The following is a 22,382-nucleotide window of genomic DNA, read 5'->3' as shown; positions in this document are numbered from 1 at the left end:
GTTTCAGTCCTCACTCCTGTCCCATTGCTATAGGAGAGACAACATTATGCCCTTTGCAAGTGCAGAAGGAAAACAGAGGCCAGGCCACTCCACTGGCACATTACGTTCAGTTGTTGATGCCAAATTAACATACTGCATCCTAACCTTGGGACATCAGCTCTACCATTTTGATTGGATTCTCCCTTTCCTATTTGTTCTGTAGTGTCTTGAAATGATTCCCATACCACATCTCAGGGCTGCCTAAAAAGAGGTAGACAGCAGTTTTAGGGATGTCTACCTACAAAATCATTTTCTGAGACTGACTGACTAAACATCAAATTGTAAACTTGAGTCATTCTATTTTGTTTGTTAGTTTTAAGGAAGACAGTAATTCAAGTTTTAACTGCTTGACTTTGGCACAGTTTATTTACAGAGCATAAGTCATCTTGAAAGCAGCACTCAAGGACATGACAACTCTAGCACGGTTAGCTAAAAACACTGCACTGTGTCTTTGCCCTTTATCTCACATGGATATAGAGCTCACTGACCCCTTTTTGTGATGTGTGCTCTCCCTGCAAACTGCCCCACTTGCCAGTTTGCTGCACAGAGTCCAATTTACTAAAAGGAAGAACAGATATTGAAAATGAGTAATGCAAAAGCCAAATTTAAACTCAGCTTTTTCCAGCTGTAGACCACATAGGTGGCCTGGAGAAAACATTCACAGGGTTAAGTTCTCCCTTAACTTAAATCAGAAAAAACTGCATATGTGTTAATGTGTAAATTTGTTGGCTGAGTCCTGGAGCTCCAGAGGTTGTCCTACAGAAAGAAAAAGCATCAACAAAATTTTTAAAAGGAATACTAAAGCATTTTCACTATAAAGCTTGTTTCTGCTGGTCCTCATTTATTACTGGACCTCACTTCCAGCTCATGGGGCACCTGAGCTCCAGGATGTCAAATGCAACATTTCAGAGCTGCTCCAAATCTGCTCCAATTACCTTGTCATTATCCAAAGGATCCTTTTGCACAAATGCCTGGACAAATTCTTCTGGTCCAATATAATTGAGTCTCTCCTTAAAAAAGCACACAAGCAACCAAGTCATATCCTATGTTAACCTGCCTTTCAAAAAGAGGGGAAGGATGAAATCATACTTGAAGTAAAACAACTCACAAGCTCTATGTGTGTCAGCTGCTGAGCCAACGCATAGGGATCATTGCAGACTGTGATTATGTCCCTCTGGATGGACTGGGGCTTGGTCTTTAGAACCGTGAGGCGATCTGTGGACGTGGCATTAATTTTTGCAAGTACTTCCTCATACTGGCTAACAGTGGCAAGCTTCCGAATCAGGTTCTGGAGGAGCTGCTGTACGTTCTTCCGATACATCTGTCATGACATGAAACAATTGGGAGACGTTTTCAAAATGTGAGAAGATAGTATTAAAGTCTGCATGACACAAAAAGAGATTGATGCTGACATCTTTATTTGTTGTCAACTTAAGATAGAAACTCACATAGTAGAGTGTAATATTGGCATTTTATCAGACCAAAAGGAATCCAGCCAAGAATTTAAACGCTGATTGTCTCACAGATAAATAGTGACCCAGTTAGCTCAAGAAACAGCAGAAAAGACATGCACAATATACTGCATCAAAAGTACCACCAATCACCGGACAAAATACAAGAAATGAAAATACTCCAACTTCTGCTTAAGACCACAGAAAAAACAATATATGGTCATTCAATCATGAAAAAAGGGCCTGCTTCTCTCTGGAGTAAATCAAGACCAGTTGCATACACTCATCAAAGTGTTTCACAGAAAAAGTCACTGATAAATGTTTATATGGAACTAATCAGGAAATCACAGAATCACAGAAATCAACCAGGTTGGAAGAGACCTCAGGGATCATCGAGTGGGAGGCAATGGCTGATAGGAAAGGTTTCAAAGGATATACTTTGAAACAAAGGTCAGTTAAGTGGTAAAAGGGACCAGAACAGTCTAGAAATTGTCACCATAGCAGGTCATCCATAGCATGATGACCTCTCAGGACACAGAGAGGGAAAAAGTGGAAGGAATTGAATTAACCCGAGGGAGGAGAGGCGGGGGGGAAAATAAACCCACCAAGGTTTTTCGAAAGACGATATTTTGATGGAGTAATATGTGAGCGTGGTGAACAGTTTTAGTTGGACTCTTGCCAATAGCTCTTAACAGTACTGGAGCACAATAATTCAGAAAGTGGAATAAGAAGCTACAGGTAGAAGAACTGTAGTGAACAGAAATAGGAAAAACTGCTTCTTTTGTATCCTTCAAGGCAATGACTCACACAAATCCAAACAATCTGTAGAAAAGCAAGGTCAAGGAAATTGCCATTTACTGTTCCAAGCAGTTCACAATAATGCAAGTCAATTTATAGCAGCACTTGCTTTCCCCTTGCCTTTCTAAAGGAAGCCTCAAAGAGAAAAATACCTCAAAGAGAAAAATACCTCAAAGAGAAAAATACCTCAAAGCTAGAGCTAGAAAAGATCTATAGCTCACTGCCAGAGTAAGATTGCTCCCTAGAGCTCATTTTCTAGCAGTTTGTACGTCTGCCTTTCCCCTCAATAGACTATTTCACTGTTTAAACTGTCTGTATAGCCAGAAACTTCAATGTAGACAACCCTCCCTTGTTGCCATTTCACTCTTTCATCCACCAACACAACTTCCCCCAGACTAAACAGCTCGCTCTCTCTTTTTGTGCCACTGGGTATTTTTCAAGTGAGTGTGAGTCCTCAATCTTATTTCATTTCCTTGAACTGAACTTCAGTTCCCTATCTTCCTATTAAGAGTACCCAGAAACAAAGCAACAGTGTGGGAGCACTGTACAGGGAAAGGTGCCTCCTGGCACCCCCACAGTGAAGGCAAACCTATTGCCTCTCCACAGTCCAAAGCCCCCTGTAGCTATCTTGCAGCAACTCTAAGGTTGCCCATCAAATTTGGTATCTTTTTCACTTGTATTCCATGCTGCATCTCACTCTGTTGTCCCATCTTCTTTTGTCCTTCCCCACTTCCACAACATCAAAATGCATTTCAGCTTCCAAATTCAGTTTAGGTTTATTCTCTTCCCTCCTTGTTTACAGTCTGTCAAGATCTTTCCAGGCCTTTGGCAGAATTTGCAACTCCTCCCAATAAAGCTTACCTACATGCTTGTTGACAGGTCATTAGCTGCATCATCCATATCATTATTCAAAAGCTTACATAAGGAACACCAGCCCCTGAGGAACACTAGAAACACTATGCCATTTAGCAATTGCTCTTTGCATTTATAGTTCTTCCAAATGCCACTCCAGTGTCTTTTGTAGTCTTAGTATTATGTCAGCTACACGTGATCTGCTTATTGAAACCTTGTTAAATGCCTTTCCACTAAGTGAATATAAGCTTTGGCTTTTGTCTGAGTTTATTTCAGTACTTACAAGACAAGCATCAGTTAAGCATCAAAATATTTCATAATACCTCCATGAAACTTTACTTCCTTCTGAAAACTGGGACTTAGAAAAAGGCCAAGTGATTTCCTTGTGTGCTCCATCCAGAGGAAGGAATATGACAGACTTCCTCTGGGTCCATATCTGATGCTTTAAGCTCAAGATAATTCTTCCTGGTCCAGTTTTCTTTTAGAAAATTCTTTCCAAACTTGCTATAACTCTTCCATTGACCTACAGGTCAGAGGCCCGATTCCAACACACCTTATTGACACAAATTGAATAAATTATCAACATCAGTAGGGATTTCTCAGATATGCAAGGCTTCCCAGTGTCTTATCTAGCTTCTTCCAAGCAGAATCACTAAAAGGAAAAATACTAACACCCACTAAGTTGTGTCTAGCTGCACAATATGCAATTATGGGTTTAGGGATGGAGTGAACCTTGCCTGTGCTTTGAAAAGGATTTGCTTATGCTGTGTGGTTTCTTCCTAGGCCTAGGTACCAGACAGAACGTTTTGCCTACCAGCACCTTCATAATAAGTTAGCTTAGCCACCCAGAGCCATACCATGTTACTAACAACAACAAACCTGCAATATCAAAGCATTAAAGGAATATCTTTTTACCCAATAACTTTGTGCACAGACAACTTACCTCATCACCACTGGCTATTCTTTGTGCCAACTCCTTTAAGTTCCTCATCATTCTTTCATCTCGGAAATCATAAGGAAACGTCTCTGTCCATTCAGTCAACAACTGTAGGATTTTAGGTGCAATTTTTTGTATCTGGTTCTAGTTGAAAACGGTAAGAAGGAATGTTACATGTAACAGCAATACAGCACATATCCAACCCAAAGGAAATAGAATTCCCTTCTGTAGGATACTGTGGAGCATAAGGGTATGAAGGTCATTTAAATTTTTAAGCTTAATTTAATTCAGCACTGAATTACAGGCCAGAGCCAATACCCATCGAAGCCAATGAAGAGACTCTCATCGACTTAACTGACCTGGAAATTAGGCCTCAGGTAGGTGGAAATATTAGACTGATTCCCCTCATTATCAGGAGTGTGTCCGTGCAAGACATTTACCAGTGTTTCCATAACTTATGGCTAACTATCAACGACGAAAGTGATGTGCTCCAGTTCTGCCAAGACTTATGCATGCGCTATACCTTATACTGAGAAAGCAGTGGTATTATTCAAGTATCTTAACGTAATTTGTGTCATTTTCTACTGGGTGGAGATTCTATCCAAATGTCCACATCCTGCCCCCTTTCAACTTTAGACATGACACACAAAAAAACATGCATTCCCATGCAAAGGGCCAGCAATCTAAGCCACTCCGCAAAGACTGTAGCAAGAGTGTAGCTTAAGCACATGAGACAGGTCAGTGTAACTCCCATTGACGTGCTTAATTAATTGTTAAGTCTTTCCAACATTTTGACATCATACATCAAGACATTCAGAACCCCGAAACAGTGCAGGGCCAGTGCAGGATACATCATTAACAGCAAGCACTTTTGTTTCTGGCCCATGTATTGGTAAAACAAACAGTGCTGCAGCAGCAACAGTCTTCACAGAGGATAGGCTGAGCAGTATGGAAATTTCCCACAAATGTCAGTGAATAAAGGGTCAAATTCTAGTTGCTTGTATCAGATTTGCAATCTGTTTAATCCTATTGAGGACTCTCTTGAGTAGGAACATTTTGGTGTGGGCAGGGTAGAAACATTTGACTGGAATTAACAGGAGTCCTCGAGAGTGAGGGATCTTACCTTGTCCAGGCCAGGTTTATTTAGTCTCTGCTGCTCAATGCACAGATGGCAGACTTTGGCCATGAGCTCATACGGATGCATGAACAGGCGTGAACTGAGAAGGAAGGTAAAGATGTATGTCCTCTGCAAACAAGAGGAAGACAGAGAAAGGGATAAATTACCACCAGCTTTATATTTTCTCAAAACGTGTTCCTGACAAATCAGTTCCTAATACTTTACTATCTGCAGAAGAAAACTCTGCACGTGGCTGTGCCAAAAGCTGTTACTACAGCAGTAAGCCTTTAATTTAACACTTGTCATTGCTCCAGAATCAGCATTATAAATTCATGCTTGAGCCAGGTTATGCAAGAATTAACCAAAACAGGGCAGGGCAGGGCTGGTTTAGCTCTCCTATTGCACACAGCCTTATTACAAGCTCAGTACCTGAAATGACTCAGAATAAAATTTCAACTCATCTTCTCTTGCTCTACAGTAAACCTTTGCGAGAGACATTACCAGATTACACAACTCTTTCTAGTCCAACTATGGAATAAAATTCATGCTGCAAGTCCAAGCTACTTAGAATACCAACAGAGAAATCTTGTCTGCTTCTACATTGCTAGTGAAAGCAAATAGTCTTAAGAATAAAAAAAAATGCCAGTTTACCAGATTGTTAGTCTGACTCAATTTTGCCACTTATACCATCTTTACTACAGTGTTTGTCTGTCTGACCTCAATAAACTGCACACTATGACCTTGTACTTCCTTTAACAATCCCCAAATACTGTTCATTTCTCATATGGCTTGTCTCCTTGGTGAAAGCAGAGGAAACTACATAGCTTAATTTTACACAATAAAAATTAGTAACTCATTCTGAGGTTACAAGAGGCTCTTTATTTTGCTTTAATTTTCCATACATCATGATTTGAACTCATAAGATGGATATTCAAAATATTCGCTCCACTCCTCACCTTGCCTGTAGTTAAGTACCTATGGCACCCACAAGAAAGATTCTACAACGTTGCAGTTCTAGGGGCTTGGAATAAATCATCGTGCGTGTCCAACTTGTGTCTAAATTGCTCCACATTTAAATTTTACATTAAGCATTAACGGATAAGCACTAGCTTAAGCACAGTCCTGTGCTGCTGTTAACTCTGACCCAAGTTAAGAAAGACCCTGTCTTGGAAACATGAATAGATCTATGACAATAACAGAAGCTGAATATAACTGGAGTTATGTTTTCAGCAGGAGCCTTTCAACAAGCAGAGATGCAGTTTCACCATCCCTCAGTCCAACTGCCCCTCCAACCTTTTGATATCATTCTTCTTTTCTAAGAATTATATAAAATGTCTCAGTGCGTGGATGCATCTAGACAGGCCAAAAATTCTCAGATGACAATCGTCCTGTTCTCATGTCTAGCCTCTGCTGATTCCGAACAGTGTGGTACTAGTTCAACACTTCAGTTGCTATTTGCAAGATACATGTGGACCTCAGATGAGCAATGGGAAATATGCATTAAGAACTGCTTGTTTTTAAACTAAATACATTCATCCTGTCACACTGGTGGTCATGTCTTTCTCCTCAGCTTGTCTGACAGATTTTTGAGGGTCAATGGTACACACAATCTATCAAACACTAAGTCACACCAGGTACTTACTTTATAAATGAGTCACCAGGGTTGCGCACCTCACAACAGGAGTAATGAAGAATTAGACTTCCTAGGTTAGGTGACTTACTGCATGCTGCACTCACATGAAGCACATGTTTATCTTATCATGCTGATCAGTCACTTGAATGCCTTCCTTAGCAATTTGATGTTACCCATTCTGCTTTTGTTGCGCATGTGAAAGTTCACCTTTATGAGATGCATCAGGCCTAGCCATATAGTTAGCCAGGTGGATAGACTTACGTCAGGATAATAATCTACATTGGGTACCAAGTGCTCAATCAGAGCTTCCAGAGACCCCGACAGTAGGTTGTTTTCATGGTAGTAGAGCCCTCCACAGTTGTCCTCTTTTGACTGATGCAGGTTCCTGTTGTAGCCGCTGCTGTCAAACATAGCTGCAAAGGGAGGTGTCTGTGGCATCCTTTCCTGAGGAGACACACAAGAGAGATCTGGGGTAATTACCAGAAGGTGCAATGTAGGAGGCTTTCTACACTCCAGAGATACTCATGCACTAGCAAGAAAAGCCAGCGTCACACCCTGGGGTGCTTGCACACAGCAGTAAGGATTGTACTGTCTTCCAGCCTGTGCAGATTTCTCAGGAAATGGCCAACGCAGGCTCTCAGCGCTGCCTGTCTATCACAATTGCCAGGCACTTCTTTTATATCTTGCTGTTTCTTCGCTAAATGACAAATAAGAGGTCAAGGTTAAGAGCTAAAAGGAGCGTACAAGAATCCTGACAGGTTTTGGGAACTCACACTTTCAGTAAAGCTCTGATGGGGAACTGTGTTCAGGCTGTCACAGGCTTACACAGCCCCAGTCAGTGCAGAGGGAGAGAGAGTGAAGTGAAGCCCTGAAGAGGTTATGTGTGAGGACAGTCTCTTTATGTGACATGACAGCCATGTAACTGCAATCAAAGCTCCAATTTCCCAACTCCACCCTGGTAAATCAGTGCTGGGTTTTTCCAAGTACACTGTGAGAGGTGTGACCCAGGCTAAAGCCTGACACTTCAGTGCATTGGTCTCCACCTACTCTCTGAGTGGCTCCACAGAAATTTGGAAAAAATATTGCCTGTGTATAGCTGTTTACCAATGTTGTCCAGGTTCACCAACGATATCAAAGATGTGAGCAGAATCAGAGATCTGTTAAACCCTCTCTCCAAATCCTGTGACAATGTGAAAAATCCAGCCCTGTGTTTTCCACCTTCAGATTTTCTTAATACTTAAGGAAAAATATAGCAATTACTTGTCAGTCTGCATCTCAGTGCCTGTGGAATAAAAATATCTTACCAAGGAAAAGATCTGCCAGTGCTGCAGGCTGTTCAGTCATCCAGAGTAGTGAGTGGGTGGCAAAGGGCCTATGACCACCCAAGAGCTCTTTTGGAGATGCATGCAGTATATGAAAAGGCCAAAAGATAAAATCTCTCTGATTACTTGAGAGTTGGGTTATACCCTCCTTCCCTCTCCTCCCCGCTCCCCTGCCTTCTGAGAGCAGCAATTCTTGTCAGTTTAAGGAACCTGGGTTTTATAGCCTTGACTGTGAGCTAAGTTTGTGCCCAATTTAACCACAAATATGTGCTGGTTTTAACTCTACTACAGCAGTTACTGGGCTGTGAGTGCTAATGTGCCAGCTGCATTTGAGGAGAGGACAGGTCTAATGCAAAAAAAGGTATCGCACTCTGCTTCCCATCCTCCCCACAACTGGGAAGCAAGGGAGATCGAACTGAGAAGACAATATCCACAGGCTGCCGTGTTCATGTGTTGACAAAGCACGTGCATATGCCTGAGAAAAGCATTAATGCCCCTGAGCCATCAGTGTAAGTGCAGATGCTGTTGCTTTTCTCTCCATTGTATCAAAGCCTATTTGGGAAAAGGCTTTTTAAAGCCACAGACCTCAGCGAACACCAGTCTGTGAAGGCACCCCATTTTGAGAACAACCAGTGACGTGACAGCCTGGAGATAAATAGCACACTGCCATCTGTGCTGCCGCACTTTTCAGAGTGAGCTCAGTGGAGATGAGAAGCTATTAAGTCATTAGCTAGATTCCTGGAGACACAGAGAGCCACAGACTTGCTGCTGCTGGCAAACAGCATTCAAACCAGCACAAGACTGAGGGATTCAGTAAGTAAACAGCAAGAGAAAGCCAAAAACGGTTGCAAAGACAGGGACAGTGAAGAGAGCCTCCTGGCCCACATGACCTGTGCTAATCCCATCTTGCGAGATGCCAAAAGGTATCTGCATCAAAACAGGAAAGAGTGAGGAGTCTTCATGTCTGAAAAGTGACATTAGTCACTGTGCAGCAGTTCAACCAGCAATTTAATTCCATCGAGCCCAATGAACTGGGAGAAGAGAAGAATAAAGTAAATACACGTGCCACAGCATAACAACAAGAGGTGCAGGACTGAACAAAACAAGGTTCCTGTACAAGAGAGTTCAACTCAGTAGGCAGGTGAGGTACAACCCAACCACAGCCACGCTCTGCAGCGATAAAGCATTCTGATGCATTAGACTCTTGGTCTTTCAGGCTGTTTGCAAGGCTAGCAAAGTTTAAGAAACAAAATATTACTAACGAGCTGACAGGAATCTTCTGCAGCATTTCCTAGGTTTTCATACTGTGTAAAGCTCACCATGTTTTAATTGCAAACCACAGACTTGAACAAATCCAAAATATTCTGCAGCTCACTGGCACTGCCACCCACCAAACATTTGTAGCCCTGTAGCTCTAAGGTAATACTCCACAGGGAAAGTGAAAAAGGCTAGTTTGCGTCTGCAAAACAACTTTATATCAATATTGGCACCGTAAAAAAAAAAACAAACAAGGAGAGTAGCTGTTTCAACCCAGACCTCTTATTAACCAAAACAGCCCAATTCAGGGTGAGACTGGAATCTGCAGAGGTTTTAGCCAGCTTAGCCAGCAATTAGTTGTGATTTCACATAACGATCACCAGGCAAAACAGACTCAGGCAGTATCTCATTTCATCAGTGATACAATGTTTGGGGAAAAGCCTCCACTTTCACCATACCACTAACTTCTAGTATGGTAAGAACTGAAACACGTGTGAATCACAGAAGGGTTTTTCTCCAACACATTTTACACATGCACACTATATATTGCACATTAAAACACCAAAGGCTTTTTAAAAGGTCATCAGGCAGTGTGTAAATTCTAATAACTAACTCCCAAAGGGAATGAGACCTTTTTGAAGCTTGCAGTCCCCTAACTCTCAGCACAACAATTACTCCCAGGACCACATGGATCTTTCTTCAGATAAAACTAAACTTGAGACACACAGAGCCTCCCAGTGCGCCTCATCAAGAGGAAGGAAAAAGTCATCAGGTCATTAATAGATACACTAATGCATAACAATAAAACAAAATTCCCAAAAGTCTGGCCTCAAAAGGTACATATTGGCTTACTGTTTGCTATCTATTTCTGGGAGCTGCTTGATAGAGATCGTTCAGTTCTGCTTCAGTGAAACATCAAGTTGTACTAGCTAAGAGATGTTCTGTATGCTCCCTGTTCAGACACTGAGGATTTCACTTGTAAGTGAATAAGACACAGGTCATGTTCTCCATGCGATGAAAAGGGATGATATCAAAGTGTGACAGCGATAAATATAGCATAGCCAACAGGATGATTCATACAACACGTGCTTTTCCAGCAGGACTCCTTTATTACCTTGACCTTGACTCTTCTGCTGTATTTTATATGGAGGTGGAGACACAAAGTAGCATGCTTAGTTCTCATTAGCTCAGGAGCTAAACACCAAACCCCGCCTTCAGAATAATCTGAGTGGAATTGAAATTTGGTCACAGAGCAGAATTTGGTCCACAAAACCTTGGCATATAAAGCAGAGGTATCTTGGAACCTAAAAATATTGATAAACCACAGCAATACAATGTCTGATAAGCAGGAATTAGAAAAAAAGACAGGAAACATGTTTTTAGTGAAAAACATCCTGAGAGTTAAAACTGGAACTCTTTAACTGGACTTCAGAAATATTTGGCTATCACTAGCACGGAAAACATTTCTCTCTTCTCTTTTTTCTTCTTTTTCTTTTTTAAGAAGGAAAAGAGTGGCATTTTTTTTTGTTAAAGATCTGACTTGAAGGAAAGAGCAATGAAATAATTTCCTGACTCTACCAGTGATCTTCTGTGGCAGAGAGAAGTCAATAACTCTCTGCATTGTGGAAAGAGGAATAAAACATTTTTTCTGCATTTAGTATCATTATGGAGAATGTGAGATCTTGGGCATTAAGGTCCAAATTCTGACTTTGAGTAGCCTCTAACAAGAAAGAAGTCTCAACCTTCCCAGTAACAGTAGTGTAAATAGAAAGCCAGAGCCAAAGACCATGTGCTCAAAACCCCACCATTTCCTGTAGGAGTGAAGTTCCAGTTTGGCAAAACTGAAGGAATCAGACATAGCTTCCAGGCTGCCAAGTGCTTGTCCAAACCTCTATGTTCAGCAACAGAAAAAAAATCTGTTTTCTACTAGCAACAGTGGAAGGTTGCATTGGTTTGTTTTCTTTTAATTTACATTAAAGAGCTTAGTCTGCACATTAGGTGTATAAAACAAAACCAACAACATAGACAGCTCACATCCTTTATAGAAGCACCCACTGAGGGGTTCAGTAGTAGCCACGAAAGGTGCCTTTAAAGCCACTGACGAACATTTTCAGCTCCTCTGTTATGTACAGGTTTCTCCCATACTACATCCCTCAACCAGAGGAATGGTGACTGAATTTGTTGAGTCCCAAGGCACAACTCCTCATAAAAGATGCAAACCTCAGGTATGCAATTACATCCCCTCAGAGCTGCTTCACCATACAGTGAGAAACCCCAATTGACATTTACCAGGTGATTACCATTCCCCCATTGTTCTTAAGGACACCATTATAAAATTGAGGTATGACAAGACAAAAGACTGATGGGGAATGGACTACGAATCTTAATAGCTTGCACTAACCTGGTAAAGTCTGAGCAAGCTAGGATGAGCCTCGGCTTTAACATACAGAAAGGTAGTAAGGACTAGTTGCTTGCCAGCAATATCCATCTTTCTCTGAAGTGTTTCTGAAAAGTGTTGAGTATTTTAGACAATAACCCAGGCTACCCAAAACAAAAGCATACCAGAACCAGAGGCCACTGGTTGCATTCCATACAGCTGGGTGTGTTTGCTTTGCTTCCAAGGCATTTGTTTTTTACACTGAAAGGTAAAGTGAAATCCTACAGCTCAAGCTATTGAGAAGATTAGAAACCTGAAGAACTCTCAGATTGGTGTTTCATATGCCTTACTTGCAGAAACTAAGATCACAGGGTAAGAAGCTCAAGTCTTCTTGCTTCCATTCTTCCATGAAGAATTTGCCATACAATTCTGGCAGCGTGACTACAGCACCAACTTTGACTTACAGTTCGTTCCTTCCTATATATTGTCCTTCCTAGAAATACTCATTAACTGTATCTTGTAAGAGGCAGAGTATAGAATGGTATTTCATACTCACACAGGAGATGGAAAGAAGAGTGACATGGGCTTTTTCCTGGCTGAAATCAAGAGCAAGATTAAGAGCCAACTCAGAAGGAATCCACCACAGAGTAACGGGAGGACTAAAACTATCATAGGTGATACTGCTGGATAGTGACATAATGGTAGAAACACATGTTGCATGCAGCAGAGATCAGCGAATTGCAGTCTCTGGCAGGGCAAGCAAAGACCTGAAGCAGGCATAACAATACTTGAGATACTTCCTCATTTTCACTAAAACAGCAGAGAATGAACAATTTTGTAAAGTTCACAAAAAATTACCCAGGCAACAACAGGCTGCAAAGGAAAAAGAAAAACCCCAGTAAGCAAAGAACAGACCGAGAACTGAATTTCAATGAAAGGCATTTTCCTCCTGAATGTGCAAAGGAACTCTTTCTTGGATCTATAAATAGATCCAGCTGATACTGCAGGAAGGTCAGATGCAGCACTGCTGACTGATCATTCACGTATGAGAACTCTGGCACAGTAATTAAGCAGATCCTGAATCACTCGAAACTAAAGTCCTTGGATACTGAACCGTAAAAGCGTGATGGATATGAATACACTTGTGTGTATGCTTGGGAGCATTAGGAAAAGTGGAGGGGGTTTAAGAATGCCTTGAATGTCTCAAAATCTGCAAGGGTAGAAAAAGGGTAGAAAACAAACAAGTTCCTCTCGATGCTGATGTGCTGGAAATCCATGTCCCCTGCTTAAGCCCCAAGAACCAACCCCACTTCTACCCTTTCCCCATGCTCTTCTTCTGTGGGGCAGGAAGAGCAATGCGAGCCTAATGATGCTGAGTGGCTGTGCCATAGCATTGCTGCAGAGCCAGACAAGCACACACAGGTAAACTACATCACAGCAAAAATCACAGTTCCAGGAAAATTACCCAGGCCAAGGGAGAGGACAGCACATATGTTCCTCCCAACCAAAACACATTTGTCTGTATTGCTGGATGCACAAAAGCAGCAGCCTTGAAACACAGAACATGAAACAAAGACCACACGTATAATATACCAGCTTTCTCAACACACTTGTACCTTACCATGATCACAACGCAGCTCAGATTTCCATCTGTAGGTTAAAACTGAGGAGGCCACAATTATTACAAAAGACACTGTACGAGGTATGCTCCATCACTGACTGATTAATCTTTTTTAAGTTAATTTGTAAGTTATTTTTTAATTTATGGACAATTTCTTCATCTGGATGACATCCTTTTAACATTTGAATTCAATTTTTAGTTCAAAATAAGGCTGTTCACCCATAAATGTGTTGTTTTTTTTTTAACCTTGTGACATCTCTTTGATAATCCCACATCTTTTTTTTTTTTCCCCAGTTTAAGAGAAGTAGTTTAAAACATGAGCCATTCAGGATAAGTATCTGTTATAAGTGACATGATGGATTAGCACAGCAGTAATTATATGCCACAAGCCACCAGAGATTCTAGAAAAGTTCAGTCCATTGCACGCTCCATAGCGACTTCTGTAAAGCATGAGTGATTTACAGAATGAATGATATGGAAAAGGATGCACAAAGGCCTCAGACCAGTCAAAGCATGCAATGAAATACCACCCATCTTAAACAACAGATAATGCATGTAGCTATTCTTCTCTAACAAAATTTATGAGCAGAGAGCTGGACTGAAAGCAAAGAAGTTTTAATACACAACCAATACTGGGATCATATTAAGAAACAACTTCCCCGCTCCTCCCCCCCACCCCGGATCTATTTCTTTTAGAAAAATTAATAAATGGACTGTCCTCCAAGCATTTTGTTTAAAACCAAACCAATGCACAAGCTGAGTGTGATCTCCTCAGTCCTACGTGTCAAATTTTGTTCAAAATCAAATCCCCTCAGGAAAGGCAGACAGCCTACCAGCTGGCCAGCACAAAGTGCTAAGAAATTGGCTACAACTGCTGATGGCAAAACAGAGAGCTTCGAAATAAGAGTACTAGTATATTAAATGCAAAGAAAACACAAGCATGCTACTAAAGCCTTATGCTTTTTAAACTGAGTGAAGCAGGGTGGGGTGGTTAGAAGTACACAGCATTCCCCTAATTGCACCCAGTGAAGTACAGAAGAGTTTTGTCATTTGTTCTATTGTGAACAGAGGGCTCTTAAATATTACAGTCATAAAAGACTAAAACCCCACCTCTCTATTCAGCCAGCTGCAGACTGGCTCCATCAGGGCTACCATTCACCAGCAAGGTGCAGAGCTCTACAGACCCCAGGATGTTCCCATCCCAGCCTCCCACACTGCTGAGCAGACAGCTGAGCTGCTGCTCATCAATCAGCTGATGAATTGCTGCAGTTTGCAGTCAAGGGTTTTAAGGCAAGTGAACAGCAGTGATTATTTACTTCAAAACATCACGCTGTACACCTAGTGATTCAGCATCTGATTCATGGTGGCTCAGCTGTCCATGAACGGGGCGTGGGGTGAGGCGGACAGCTGGGACCTGCGATGTCATCCATGCTATGCCATCCCCACTAGTGAATCAGAACCCTGACACTCTTATTTCCGTAGCATGCTTTGTGCCTCCTGCGTACTTCAAACTGAAGAAATAAAAAATTGATGTCAATAGAGACAGAAGCAGTTTCCCCTAGACTATCATCAGAAGAGTATCACTGATTTCAATGTGGTACTAGACTTCCACTAACCTCAGGGAATATGATCCATTTTATGTGACAGGGATGTGAACCTCTGTAATCCTAACCCACCTCAGGTGACCAAGGCCAAAAGATACATCTTCTCTATCTGCACAGTCAGTAGCTAAGCATGGGTCTGAACTAGTTCACCATGACAACCAGTTTCATCAAGAACTGTTCACGTATCCATCCAAGTCAACAGAAAAAGCATCATTTCAGTGCTTGGACCTGGCAGCTGGGAGCTTGGATCTGCTTCTGACTCTGCTACAAGCTCTCACGTGGCTTTAGTCAAGTCACTCAGTTTCTCATTATTGCATTCCTCTACTTGACAGTACAAAGAGGGATTAGTGTGGAGTTATTTCCTTTCATTAAGCTTCAAGATCTTTTTTCAAAAGGGGTACAGAAGGTGTATCATACTATATTAATGCAGGAGCACATTACTAGCCTTAAGCATGAAGCTCTCCTGACACGGTTCTTTCTTCAATCTCATCAAAGCAAGACCTTCCAAATATAAAAGCTGTTGCTCTTTGCAGACATCCATGCTTGGCCTTTTGGTGAAACCTATAATATGCTTCAGAAGAAAGCACCATTCCCTTTATAATCGTAACAGAGAGCCAAGTCATAATTTACAACAGCAAGCTGTAATAGTGTTAAATAACAGTACTTAACTTCAATTAACTGGTTCTACATAAAACATCATCACCAAATGTCTCTTTTCCATTTAGATGATGCAGAAAAAATGCTGGTTTAAGGTGAACAGTTCACATAATCTCTGGTTTTCCATTTACTAAGATCTTATGTTTCCATGAACAGTACAGAATTTTTACTGACACAGACGTACAGCAGGTTGAAATCAGTATATTTAGAGTTTCTGCAGTAGAAATACTTCAGTTAAAAAAAACACAACAAAAAAAAAATACAGCTTCCAATGTTTAGGTTGAAGATAAAAATGGATGGTCCCACTTTGGCAGTTAAGAAAGCAAATACAGCTCTGTATCTGGATCAGTTATACTTGCCTCACACCTGTTTAGACCTGGGCTGAATGAATACCAGCCAGTGGTTTCTAGAACAGAGCTGGGTCTGAGGTATAGGGGACTTGTAAAACAGTTGGCTCCAATCAGCTTGACTGGCTCCTTGGAAAATCAAGAAGAACAGCCTAGTCAAATTGACTGAAAAGAGGTTTTTCCCTAGTCTAGGCAGGGCCATAGCAGAAATCTCTTCCACTCAGGCTGCATCTGCTAGCTTGTGTCAGCCTTTAAGACCCGGCAGCAGTTCCCATGCTCGACTGAAGGTGGACCCCTGGGCTCTGCAATCTATGGGTCAAAGTCTTCTTGCCTTGAAAAAATTACACCTATTAAGTCAACACACAGTAGGTATGGTATTGAGCAAACGTATACCAGCTTGGGTTGTGAAAGGATCGTGGTAAACACGGGCTAATAGTGCCTGAACCTCTGCAGGATTTTTAAGGGAGGATCAACTTGAAACCCTGATGGGCAGGTACTGTCAGGTCAACATGCTGCTTTCATGTGGAAAACACCTGGCCTTGTATCAATGAGAGCAATTATCTCAGAAAATATCCCACTCCCCAATCTGACTCAAGCATATTTATCCTCTGTCTTATTGCTTATGAATCTAAATGTCTCATAGTGCTGGCTGATGCAGACTCACAGCTTCCCAGGCTCACCTCTCTACTGGCGTATACCCTGGTATTTCTGGCCCTGTTTCCAGGTGTGACAAGATACCTGACCCCATGGATATTTTCAGGTGTGACAGAGTACCTGACCCCATGGGAAGGGCAGGTGACCTGGGGAAAATTTTACTCTGGGGAGAAGATGCATTTTAATGAATCAAAACCAGAATAGTCAGAATACGTGGATCTGAGTCACGCAGTGCTATTCTAGAGCCGCCTAGGAAGACTGAGCTGTATTGTTTCCATGATCCTGCTCATTTTCTAATTAAAAATACAGCCATACTGAATACCATCAGTTCACGTTCCTCACTGTAGTGATTTATTTTTTTAATGCTACTTCTCACAGCAGCTGTAATAGAGGAGAAATTAGCAATAACTTTTGGCTAGAGGTAGAGTCTTTGCCTCCTGTTTGTAAATTATGTATTGTCCTTGCTGCAGCTGCAAAAGACACTCTGGAACTTTTGTTTGCAAGCTCATTTTCTAGCAAAGTATTTATTAGATTATGTGGCTTGGTCCCACAAACCCACACGAAGCAAAGGGCACTTGTCAGTGCTTGCAGAGTACACCTGTATATCTACTAACATTTGGGAAAGGGTGCTGAAGTATGAGCAATCACAAATTCTGCCTCCTTCATTGAAACACAGGCATCCTATTCCAACAGACAGCTTCCTCCTGTACTGCCCAACCATCTACTGAACAGCAGAACAGCGCTCAAATGACTGAAGAAAAGGAAGACATGTTGAGACAAAGGCAAAATTAGATTTTCATTTAGAAACACTGCATAAAGATACAAAGAAATGGTTCAGATCATCTCTATCTCCAAAAGTTGAGGGCTGTCTTCTGAAGACTATGCTTTAAATTAAATCTCCTATGACAGCTACCCCACTCAACACAGGTTTGACACTAATCTCTCCAAATGGGTGAGAAGGATCACAGTTAATGGAAGGAGGTCTGCAAACTGAGCAGGGACACAGTTGCAAAGAATGACACATCCACATCAAGGACGTGCAAGAGTGAAGTGAGCACCACAAGCTTGCCCTTTTCCCAGTCATTTGACTGAGCTCCCACCACATTTTCTAAGCATAATGACACTCCAGTTAAAATCAGTACTAGCTGACTAACTGCAATCTTGTGTAGAAAGAAGTTTCTAAACCCTCTCATTTAGATAGGAAATCTTTGGAGTGTGAACCATCCAACACTTCTTACACCTCCTCTTTTTGCACAAGACACCTAAAACTTGATATTCAGAAAAGCTTAGAGCCACAATGCATCCCTGTTCTCAGGAACAGTCAGCATCTTTGGCCTCAAACATCACTTAACTCTTTCATAGATGATAATTTCAGAGGCTCTTGAGAGTACCAGTTCTACTAAGTTTTAACCATTTAGCTTTGTAGCAATTTTCTAAGGGTAACACCAAGTAACCACGTAGTCAAAGGTAGCCAAGAAAGATCCCACCCACAGCTCTAGTAGGTGTCATAATGCCAGACCCTTACAGCGATGTAGGGCAAACTGGCAATACGATCCACACACAGCTCCTTCCTATCTTCACCCCAAGAAAAACTCTCTTTTTAACTACTCCAAGTTACAAAATAAACCCAATATTTTCAGCTTTTTCAGTTCACATTCCTTCACTGATGCAGCTCCAATACTGAACTGTGCCTGTCATTTCTGATTCGGTGTGGCAGCAGCTCACCCTGCAGACCATGAACAGGTATGGTGACTCACTGCATTCCACAAGGACTGTTTAGATAATTCATACAACTGGAGCCCAGGTAACAACACACTGTGTTGTCCCCAAAAACCTCAGCAGAAAGAAACCATGAAGAATGTGGGTTTCCCTGTCCCACAACAGGGACTCACTGTACCATACAAAAAAGCATTTTACTCAGTGTGTGGCACCACCGTGAGCTTAACCCCTGACAAACCACTACTTTCTTTCCTCTTTTACAAAGAGTTAACAAAACCTACAGTGGCTTGTTTCAGTCCTGCCTGTTTAAAGGAATGACATCCCCATCGCTAATCCAAAATCATAGCTGGGTCTTACCTACTAGGTCTCTCCAGCACAGGTCACCAGTTAGCTACTTGTCTTGAGTATACTTAGCACTCTGATTTTCAGCTGATTACCAGCTTCTCTCCAAGACATCTCATTTGGAAGCTGTAAGATAAGCCTGAGGGACCTATCCCTCAAATGCTGTTCTTGGCTTCCAAAACAAAAAGACAGACTAGAGACACAGTCCTGCCTGCCCAGGTCCCCGTTTCCCACAGATGGCACATTATCTCAGCCCACCGTGGCTGTAATCTCACCGAAAGCAAGTCCCTCAACACTCCTCGATAAGATGAATAGCTGTCTGTCTGAGGTACAGAGTGTCTCTGTTCACAGCTCTTGATTTTTCAGGCCATTCTTCCCCTTTGAGAGGAGTCAGCCCTCCTCCTCTGCTCTATTTAGAGGAACTCCTCTGAAAGAGTTTTCCTCATCCCTCAGTGCTATATTTAGCTTTACACACAGGCAGACAGGGAGGCACTGCTTGTTTTTAGGGCTGCCTTAGTTTACAGTCTGGCCTAAGCACAACATAGCAGACATAGCTGACAAGCAACACATTGGTCTTGGGTCATTTAACAGCCATTCCTCTCCTTCTGCCCCTGAACTGCTCCCACCTCACTCAGCACAGGGGCCTGACGTTTTACCACAGTCACACACAGCAGATGCCCAGCAAAAGAGAAGCCTATAAACACACTTGTGTGACACCACCCCCGCCGCCCCGTCCCACCCACACACCCATTTTACGCATCCCTACAACCACAATCTGTCAAATTAGTGCTTTTTCATCCCTCCCATCCAAAAAAGCCATCAACTGAACCGATGGGCTTAAGGAAAAACTTAGCTCTCCGAGGATTATAGACACAGAAAGATCGCATCGTGCAGTTTTAGGCCCCTGTTCCATCTTAATACAGGGAAGGGGACATGGAGAAGGACCCAACCACTGCACTGCCAAGTGCTTTTTCTGCTGGGTTGAAGTCTCTTTCCCCTCCCCAGTATCCTGATCCCCCAGAAACGTGCAGCTCTGGCTGCACAGAACTAGGTAGCTAGTAAAGAGATAAACACCAGGAGGAAAGAGATTATCCTGCCGGGGCTAGCAAGAAGACGGATGGACGGATGGATGGACAGACGCACACTCGAGCACCACAGACGCCCCGGACCGTACCTGGAAGTGGCCGCAGGCGCTCCTCGCCCCAGCTGCTGCTTTACCGCCCGCAGGCACGCATCGTCCACGGCACAGCTCCCACACCGCCGCTTCCTTCGCCGGAACTCCCCGCGCGGCAGGCGGAGCGGCGGGAGGCGCTGCTCCTCCGCCCCGCCCCGCCCCGGGCCGCCCCCTCCCCCGGGCCGCGGGAAGGGCAGGGCCGCCCGCGCTGCAGCGCTGGTGCCGGCGGAGGCGGAGTATGAGCACGGCCCGTCCCAGCTGCGGAGACTGTTGGAGCGCCTTGGCCACCGGCGGGCAGGTGTCGCAGGCGCCGGTTTCAAACCTGGAACTGAACCCGCGTGTGACAGGACTCGGCTGAGATGGGCTGAGAGCGGCCACTGCCCAGCCGGCCCTGCATCTTGCCGCTGGCAACGGTCGTAAGCGAATACTTACAGACAGGCAAGAACAGGACACGCATACATGGTACTTCTTCCAAGCAGTCTCCCAGCTTGTATTTTCAGCACAGGGGATTTCGTGAGCCTGGTGCTGTTTGTCTGTTCAGTGACCCTCAGCAGATCTCTCTTTCCAGTACTCATCCAGTTCCCCTTGCAGCCCATCCGCAATAGTCTTCTAAAAGGACTTGCACAGATCCATTACAACTCCTCAGAGAGCCACGGTCCTTTGCTTCTCTTTAACTTGGCTTACTAGCTTCCATCTGATCTTTCCTTGCTCTTGCATGGAGCGACAAACACTTCGCTCCTACGCACTCTCTCCAGAGCACTCTGAGGTTTCCCCGTTTCTTGCACAGCATGCTCAGTCACTGCTTTTCCAGGGTGAAAAGTCCAGGTCTACTCAATTATTCCACGAACAAGGTCCAAATCTCTGATGATCCTTGTTATCCTTCACCAACCTTTTAACAGTACTTCTAAGCCTTCCAAGATGAGGGAAACAGAGTCGCACATGCACAATTCAAGGTGCAGTTGAACCTCAGATTTAGGGAGCAGTACTCTGACTTTCCCTGCTCTCTACCCCCTCCTAGCAATTCCCAATCTATGTTCAATTTCCTTTTTTGACTGAGACAGGGGACCAAGCTGGAGAAACCCCTCAGAACACCCAAGATCTTCCGACCGAGTGGCAGCAGCCAGGTCAGAGCCCATACTTTACACTGAAGCAAGGTACATGCATCAGGTCTTTCACTAATTGAAGAAAAACTGTCCCTGGTAGTTAAATGCTGGAAAAGACAGGTGCCTCTGGCTATTATTTCTGCACTCAAGCATAGAAGGAGCACGTAAACCTGAGTTCCTTTGGCCAGGATGACTTTGGAGGCAGTCACACAATCCTGCCTACCTGCATTTCCATTTCTTTAAATTCAGTCTCTATAATGAAATACTTAAAAAATCTATTTTTAAAATAATTGAGCTGGAAAAATAACTAATAGTAAAGGGACCCCAGCACAAAGGGCTTTTGCCCACACAACTCCCTTTCTGGAAGTGGGACTTAAAGGTGCATGTGATCTCACTGTGGATTCTAGAAATTACTTGCAAGTCTTCGAGTTCTGGATTCACACAAAAGCCCACTCTGTCCCTTTGCACAGTGTCACACACAATGTGAGGTATAACGAAATGACATTGCACTGTTATTTCTGAAGGAAGATGACACAATGCCAAGTCAGAGGTCACAGCACTTACACATGTATCCTGGGCCTTTTCCCACTTTGTTGAGTATGTCAGAGGATGGTGCTACATATCTTCCTCTACTCTGTGATGTTTCTACCTGTGTTTCCTTTCTGTGACAGGTTTCTGAATGAAATAAACTGTTTAACTTTCTTGATTCCTGCTTACACCTACAATTCCTTCATTAGGAAACTCTTGTTGCCATACCTACAAGAAATCTACTAGAAAAAGATTGAGACTTCATCCAGATAAAGGGTTTTCCCTTTTTCCTTTTGCCACTCTCAGATTCAAGGACAAACATTTGTTTTTCCCTCCCCTTGTCTCCTGTATTCTCAGACATGATCTTTGATTAAAGCAGAAATATTTTACTGAAGTAACTGCATGTACAGACACATTTACCCTAGTTTGTTTTGGTGCAAGCTGACAAGAGTGAAGGCAGTTTGTGGGCTCCATGGCAGAGAAGACTACCCCAGAGGAGTGACCGGCGGTGCAGCAAACAACACATTGTGTGTGAATCAGCAGCACTGCACTGCTGCAAGATGGGCAAATGCTACAGCTCAGTAGGCTGTAGCCAAGTAATCATGTTAAGCAAGCGAGGTAATTTGTCTGCTGTGCTTGGCATTGCTCAGGCCTTGTTTGCAGTAGTGCAAGCGGTTATTAATAACTTGGCAGGAGTTGAAAGGAGATCAAAAATTCTAAGGAGGTAAGAAGTACAGTTAGGAGTCAACATTTCAAACACAGAACATGCCCACTCTGCATTGCTCAGATGGTTTGTTTATTTATTCTTCCCATTTTTGATACGGTAGTGCTCACAACAGCAATGCAGATT

The 22,382-nt window shown here is 42.8% G+C and overlaps 1 protein-coding gene across 7 annotated transcripts in view; it reads right to left on the bottom strand.

The window, feature by feature from the left end:
* RASGEF1B (RasGEF domain family member 1B) overlaps positions 1-20,026 on the bottom strand; it is a 30,279-nt gene extending 10,253 nt beyond the window's left edge. Inside the window, exons 1-8 of one of the 7 annotated variants that reach the window (XM_068403728.1) lie at positions 19,902-19,964; positions 13,405-13,446; positions 8,735-9,180; positions 7,089-7,271; positions 5,201-5,323; positions 4,084-4,221; positions 1,148-1,360; positions 975-1,049 (exon numbers count right to left, since the gene is read on the bottom strand). In XM_068403728.1, the coding sequence (XP_068259829.1) occupies positions 975-1,049; positions 1,148-1,360; positions 4,084-4,221; positions 5,201-5,323; positions 7,089-7,271; positions 8,735-8,767 (765 nt within the window). In that variant the 5' untranslated portion in view covers positions 8,768-9,180; positions 13,405-13,446; positions 19,902-19,964. Of the gene's footprint in view, positions 1-974; positions 1,050-1,147; positions 1,361-4,083; positions 4,222-5,200; positions 5,324-7,088; positions 9,181-13,404; positions 13,447-18,742; positions 18,797-19,901 lie in introns of those variants that run through there. The other 6 variants (XM_068403727.1, XM_068403731.1, XM_068403729.1 and 3 more) reach the window with 6 other exon arrangements.
* Positions 20,027-22,382: the final 2,356 nt, after the last annotated feature.

Source organism: Nyctibius grandis, chromosome 6, assembly GCF_013368605.1.
Source record: "Nyctibius grandis isolate bNycGra1 chromosome 6, bNycGra1.pri, whole genome shotgun sequence".
Taxonomy (NCBI): domain Eukaryota; kingdom Metazoa; phylum Chordata; class Aves; order Nyctibiiformes; family Nyctibiidae; genus Nyctibius; species Nyctibius grandis.
The sequence above is the reverse complement of the archived record's forward strand: the minus strand, read 5'-3'. Positions and strand labels throughout refer to the sequence as shown.